Below are 7,377 nucleotides of genomic sequence, written 5' to 3' on the forward strand. Positions count from 1 at the left end.
TGGTGAAAATAAAGACGTGGTTTCTTCCATTGCTAATGCTAACCCAAGCACTGACTCAACTAATGCAAAGCATCAGCATGTAAATGTCTTAGTGACATCTGGATCGTTGATACCATCTATTGTAAAATGTTTGCTCTTTCATCTGGACAGCTTAATATCACATGGAAATGGTGAGTAATTTGCTTCTATTCTGATTACTACAAATTCAATGTGACAAAATAGATTTATGACAAACACCATTTATCTTTTCAACTATTCAAAACTAGTAATAATCATGTTATAATGGAGTGAAGAGTTCGATTTAGGATCCTCTCCATTTTATTTCTCCATTTCTCCTCTCCATTACTATAGTTTTGAAGTATTTTGGGGTGTATTGAAAATATTTAGGCCAACCAAATGTCACATTAATATATTTATGTTCCCAAAACCATGGTAATGGAAGAAATGATGAAGGTGAAAAATGGAGAGGATCCTAACTCGAACAGTTCAGTCTTGAAAATGAGTAAATGCTACTTGCCAACAAAAATAGGGTTAGGATCCTCTCCAGATGGAAAGGATCTCAACTTGTGAAAATGATGTATTATCTCATTTCAGTGTATAGCTCCTGGGATGTTGGGAAAATTCAATGTTTCCGATGGATCAAGGAGCGCTTCAACCATCCCAACGTTCGCTTTTGTGTAATTGGAGATGGATGGGAAGAGTGTGAAGCTGCAGAAATCATGAAATGGCCATTTGTTAAGATTGACCCACGGCCAGGCAAACTTCATAGGTTCCCTGGTCTCACATCCAAAACAGTTGGCCACTATTTTTCTGTGGTGTATGGAAAACCAAACAATGAGAATGATGAATCTTCATCTTAGCTAACCTTTTTCCTGGATCCTGTCTGTACCCAAAAAAGGGAAGAAAAAACCCGGCAACGTGGCCAATATTGTTTTACCACGTGTATAAATTGCAGCGATGTGATGACTGGCACAACTTAGATGTTAACTGTTCTTGTTGGAGATCAGTTTGAACTATTTTTCTCTGATATCGGTGGACGATCATAAATTAAGATGTAGATGCTGGCGTTGAATGAATGTAGATAATTTGCCACTTCTCATGTATATAAGAAGTTTCAAAATAATATCTATGAACCTTCTATAGGCCATCAGCTCATCATATGTTACTTTTATCACTCATTTGGCTGTAGGATTGTTGGAAGGCATACTAGGAGCCAAATAGAAATGGAAATTTGATCATCTGCAGTTTGAAAATAGAAACTGCACCTCTTGTAGTTATGGTTATAGACGATTTAAATTATTTTGTATCAAGTTTGCTTTTAATAATATTTTTAACACATAACAAAAAGAGATTAAGGGATAAGCTATGTGAAGACAATAAACAATTTGCATAACTATTTTTTGGGACTATTTAAAAATGTATAATATGATATGACAAATTGTTGAGTTATGATTAGATGTGAGTGTAAAATAACTTTACATTAATAATAGTAGTGCTTATTCTTTATAGGAAAAAAATAGTGCATATTCATTAACAGATAATAACAAAAAGAGTTTTATGGTTAAAATCTTCATTAGTTCTTACTTTTTTTCTTTATTAAATTTTAGACAACGCTGATCCAAACAACTGTACCAAACTTCCAAAGGTCCTAAAGTTTACTGTACTATGGGCTCATCTGAATTTTGGATTCAGTAATATAGCATGTGCGGAACTTTCTTATTTTATTTTCTGTATCTTTACAATAATACAAAGCAGAATTTATACAGACTAGGAGATTAAGGCTGGGCGCTAATCTAGCCTAAGAATTAGGGAAGTTATTCTCCTCATAATTGCTAATTCTAATAAGATAGGAAAGGCTAGGAATTAGCTAATACTAATCTATATTTAATGGACATACAGCTGTCATAAAACTGTACAAAACAAAATCTGTTGATTCTCCTTAATTAGCGCCAATCTTCAACACTCCCCCTCAATCTGGGTGGTAGATATCTATCATACCCAGATTGGACCTGATAGTTTCGTATGTGTGCCTTGAAAGTGCCTTTGTTAGAATGTCTGCTGTTTGTCTGTTTGATGAGATGTGGTTAACACTTATGATCTCATGATCAATTTTCTCCTTAATGAAGTGTTTGTCTATTTCCACATGCTTTGTTCTATCATGGTGAACCGGGTTTTTTGCAATACTTATAGCTGCCTTGTTGTCACAAAGTATTCTCATAGTGTAGTTAGTAGGAATTTTGATCTCATCCAACATTCGTTTGAGCCAAATCCCTTCACAAATTCCTTGTGCCATAGCTCTGAATTCAGCTTCTGCACTACTTCTAGCGACCACAGATTGTTTCTTACTTCTCCATGTTACCAAGTTTCCCCATACAAAGGTGCAATAGCCTGTGGTGGATTTCCTGTCAGATAAACTCCCTGCCCAATCTGAGTCGGTATAAACTTCAATTCCCTGGTTGTGGCTCTTCTGGAAATAGAGCCCGCGGCCAGGTGTACCCTTTAGGTATTGAAGGATTCTATTTAGAGCCTTCATGTGAGTCTCAGTTGGGTTGGACATGTAGCGACTAGCCAAGCTCACAGCAAAACCAATATCTGGTCTAGTGTGAGTTAGATAGATTAGTTTTCCAACTAAGCTTTGGTATCTATCCTTATCAGCAGGTACACTTTCTTCTTCACTTTGTTTCATGGGTTCTACCGGAGTATTGGCAACTTTGCATCCAAGCATCCCTGTTTCTTTGAGTAAATCCAAAGTGTATTTCCTTTGAGAAACACAAATACCATCCCTTGTCCGAGCAATTTCCATTCCTAGAAAGTACTTGAGTTGGCCCAAATCTTTGACTTCAAATTCTTCGGTTAAGATACTCTTGAGGTGGCTGATTTGATCATGATCATCTCCTGTAATAACAATATCATCAACATAGACAATAAATAAGGCTATTCTTCCCTCCGGAGAGTGCTTAACAAACATAGTGTGGTCTGTTTGGCATTGGGCAAAGCCATCTTCCCTGACAACTCTTGTTAGTCTATCAAACCATGCTCTTGGAGATTATTTCAAGCCATAGAGGGATTTATGGAGTTTGCATACCATGTTTGAGGTGTCATGTGATTCAAGCCCGGGAGGTATTTGCATATACACCTCCTCTTCTAGCTCACCGTTTAGGAAGGCATTCTTTATATCTAATTGGTGTAGGGGCCAATCTAGATTTGCTGCCAATGATAATAGGACCCGGACTGAGTTGAGTTTTGCCACAGGTGCAAAGGTCTCTTCATAGTCCACTCCATATGATTGTGTAAATCCCTTTGCAACTAATCGGGCCTTGTACCTGTTTATACTCCCATCAGCATTGTGTTTAACCGAAAAGATCCACTTGCATCCCACTGGTTTCTTCCCTTCAGGTATTGTGGTGATTTCCCATGTGCCATTTTTTACCAGTGCTTGGACTTCTTCAGTTACAGCTGCTGCCCATTCAGGTTTCTGTAGAGCTTCTTGAACATTCCTTGGAATTTCTATGTTGTCAATGGCTGCTACAAATGATCTGTAGTTTTGTGATAATTTTCCATAGGAAACACAATTCTCAATAGGGTGTTGAGTGCAAGTTCTCACCCCTTTTCTTACAGCAATAGGAATATCAATATCAACAGTGTCAAGATTCACAAGGAGTTTAGAGTTTGGGACAACGTTACCTGTAGGGATTTCATTTTCTGGAATCTGGTGAGACTCATGGCTTTGCGGTGGAGCTGTGCTAGGCTCTACTTCCTTCCTCCTTCTTCTTTCATAAGTTTTCCAACTTCCTTCGTGTGTACCTTGATTATGTTGGGTTGTTCCAATTTCATTGTTTTTTCCATTTTCTGCCTCGGCCACTGCTTCAGTTTCTGTTTGATTATGTTGGGTTGTTCCAATTTCATTGTTTTTTCCATTTTCTGCCTCGGCCACTGCTTCAGTTTCTGTTACAACAACCGGTTCAGGTTCTGCTGTCCTTTCAGCTGGGATAGGGGCAGTTTCTGTTTGTTCAAACATCCAAGGTTGGTATTCTAAAGTTTCAATTGGATATGTGTGTACTTGCTCCCCCTGAATGCCAACTTTGGGGTAGTATGGTTGGTTCTCAAAGAAGGTTACATCCATGGTGTGGTAGAATTTTTTGGTGATGGGTGAGTAACATCTGTACCCTTTTTGGTGAGGTGAGTAACCAAGAAAAATGCACTTGATAGATTTGGGGTCAAGTTTACTACGGTGTGGGTTGTGGTTGTGGACGAAGGATGAGCATCCAAAAATCTTTAAGGGAATGGAGGTGAGTATTTTGCTGGTTGGGAAGAAGATTTGGAGTGTGGAGAGGGGGGTCTTGAGGTTAAGGATCCGGGAAGGCATTCTATTTATAAGGTGTGTTGCCGAAAGGACAGCTTCCCCCCAAAACTGGTTCGGGACATTTGTGGCTAACATGATTGATCTAGTTACTTCCAAAATATGTCTATTCTTTCTTTCCGCAACTCCGTTTTGTTGTGGAGTGTCCACACAAGAGCTTTGGTGAACAATGCCAACTTTTTGTAGGTAAGAACTTAGAATCGAATTGTAGTACTCACAACCATTGTCAGTTCTAAGCACTTGGATCTTGTTGTGAAATTGAGTTTGCACCATGTTGTGGAAAACCTCAAAGATCCTTCCTACTTCTGATTTCTCTTTCATTAAAAATACCCAGGTAACACGAGTGTGATCGTCAATGAACGTGACAAACCATCTAGAACCAGTAACATTCTTAATGCGTGATGGTCCCCATACATCACTATGAATTAGGGCGAAAGGTTGGGATGGCTTATAGGGTTGGGGTGGGTATTGGCTACGTGTATGTTTGGACAATTGACAAATTTCACACTGAAAATGCTTCTGATTTTTATTGAATAAAGAAGGAAATAATTTTTCCAGATACATGAAATTTGGGTGGCCTAATCGATAGTGCCATAACATTACAGGATTGTCACTACTTGGAACACTAGCTGCTGCATATGACTGGTTCTTGAGTCCTCTTTCTAATTCTTCAGCTTGAAGTAGGTAGAGTCCAGCACACTCTTTAGCACTGCCAATCGTCTTCCCCGACTCCAAAATCTGAAATTCACACAAGTTAGGAGAAAATTTAGTAACACATTTCAAATCTCTTGTGATTTTGCTAATGGACAGCAAGTTGCAATCAAGTTTTGGCACATATAGAACATATTCTAGTGTAATATTAGGTGACAAAATAATTGATCCTGTACCCATGACCTTAGAATGTGTGCCATCTGCTATTCGGACAGTGCAGTTAAATGGATAAGGAGAATAACTAGTAAACAAATTAAAATTTCCAGTCATGTGATCTGAAGCCCCTGAGTCAACAATCCATGACTTTGTTTTTCCCATGCTAGTATTTAGAGCATGTGAGACATTCCCTCTCTGAGCCACTACAGCCGTACCACCTTTTTCTGTAGAGAGCATGGTTTGTTTGAAGATTTTTTGTAAAGCCTCCATTTGTTCCTTGTTAAATGGAAATGAAGTAGATTTTACCTCAGCTTCTTGGTAGTTAAAAATTGCGTTGCCTCTGCTGTCCCTGCTTTTGAATTGCTTGGCTTCTGGGGGTTTTCCATGTATAACCCAACATATTTCTTGTGTATGGCCTGGTTTCTTGCAGTGATCACACCAGGGACGATTTTTCTTTTGAAATGGCCGAATTTGGTTTCCTCTTGCAGCCATTGCTGAGCTCTCGGTGGGAGGTGTTGAGGTGGCATTTCCCAACATGAGTTTCCTCCTGCTCTCTTCTCTCCTTACTTCTGAAAAGGCTTCCCGAATTTTGGGAAGAGGTTTGGTTCCAAGGATCCTTCCACGGACTTCATCAAGGTCCTTGTTTAGTCCCAATAGGAACATGTAGATTCTGTCCTTCTCCACCAGCTCTTTGAATTTTTTCTTATCCCCTGGACAGTCCCATGTGACTTCTTCATATACATCTAGTTGTTGCCAATGTCTACTAAGTGTATTAAAATACTCAGTAACAGAAGATTCTCCTTGTCGAAGGTTGTGTAGAATGCTTCTTATCTCAAATATGGCAGAGGTATTGTCCACATTTGAATATGTTTCCTTCACAGCATCCCATATCTCCTTTGCCGAATCATAGAACATGAAATTTTCACCAATTTCGTTGGTCATGGTGTTGAGCAGCCATGACATTACTTGGCTATTCTCAAGTTTCCATTTTTGAAGGGTGGCATCTCCTTCTTGGGGACATTTTGTGTCTCCTGTGATGTAGTCTTCTCTCCCTTTTCCTTGAAGGAAGATCTTGACTGATCTTACCCATTGGGTATAGTTTTGACCATTTAATTTATGGCCAGTGATGAGATGACTGAGCCCATCATGTGAACTGGTCGGAAATGATCCAGTTTCCATCTTTGGCTGTTTGTCGGAAGGTTCACCCATTGCTGGCGGCGCTAGGGTTTTCTTAGGGATGGATCAGATCGAGCTCTGATACCATGCGGAACTTTCTTATTTTATTTTCTGTATCTTTACAATAATACAAAGCAGAATTTATACAGACTAGGAGATTAAGGCTGGGCGCTAATCTAGCCTAAGAATTAGGGAAGTTATTCTCCTCATAATTGCTAATTCTAATAAGATAGGAAAGGCTAGGAATTAGCTAATACTAATCTATATTTAATGGACATACAGCTGTCATAAAACTGTACAAAACAAAATCTGTTGATTCTCCTTAATTAGCGCCAATCTTCAACAGCATGCACCAGATATTAGGACAGTTTTTTCCTACAATGTGTCAGAATTTCTTTAGGCTCCTTCTACTGTGTCAATTGGACAAGTCTTGCACCATGCAAGACCTTTTTTAACTCTTAAATAAAAAAAAACTCCACCAAAATTAATGGTACAGTCTATACTATATTTTCCCTCTCTTCTCTGGTACTGTTATGATTTATCTGCTACACATCAAGTCTTTCATCTTCTAAATAAAACTGAACCAAAACTATGCTATGGAAGGGGTTTATAATTATATGATTTCTCTGTTATGATGTTGTTTATTAAAAACAACTAATAGAAAATTACAGAAACTCCATGTTAAAACTAAAATTAGATGTCTATTGCAATCGCATCTCTTGATTATTCCTTAGCTTTTATTTTATTTTATTTACTCATAAAAACACTATAACAATATATTTCCTCTGCAAGATGAATCGTATATTTATTTATTTTATTTCAATCAACAATATTTTGTTTTCATGTCAATGTCTTGAACTCTTTGTTGCACAATCATGGCAAATAGTTCAAATTCAAACTCGTAATCGCACTCTGAAACAGAGATGCTTACAAGATCTGACCGTGAACATGGTCTCTTGGTACTCGACCCCCTT

General features: G+C 38.3%; 1 protein-coding gene across 1 annotated transcript in view; it reads left to right on the top strand.

Moving 5' to 3' along the window:
* LOC101488356 (protein phosphatase EYA) overlaps positions 1-1,310 on the top strand; it is a 4,840-nt gene extending 3,530 nt beyond the window's left edge. Inside the window, exons 5-6 of the mRNA XM_073363341.1 lie at positions 1-170; positions 595-1,310. The exon at positions 1-170 is cut by the window's left edge and continues 2 nt beyond it. Coding sequence (XP_073219442.1) covers positions 1-170; positions 595-860 — 436 coding nt within the window. The 3' untranslated portion in view covers positions 861-1,310. The remainder of the gene's footprint in view (positions 171-594) is intronic.
* Positions 1,311-7,377: the final 6,067 nt, after the last annotated feature.

This window comes from Cicer arietinum, chromosome 7 (genome assembly GCF_000331145.2).
Source record: "Cicer arietinum cultivar CDC Frontier isolate Library 1 chromosome 7, Cicar.CDCFrontier_v2.0, whole genome shotgun sequence".
Lineage (NCBI taxonomy): Eukaryota > Viridiplantae > Streptophyta > Magnoliopsida > Fabales > Fabaceae > Cicer > Cicer arietinum.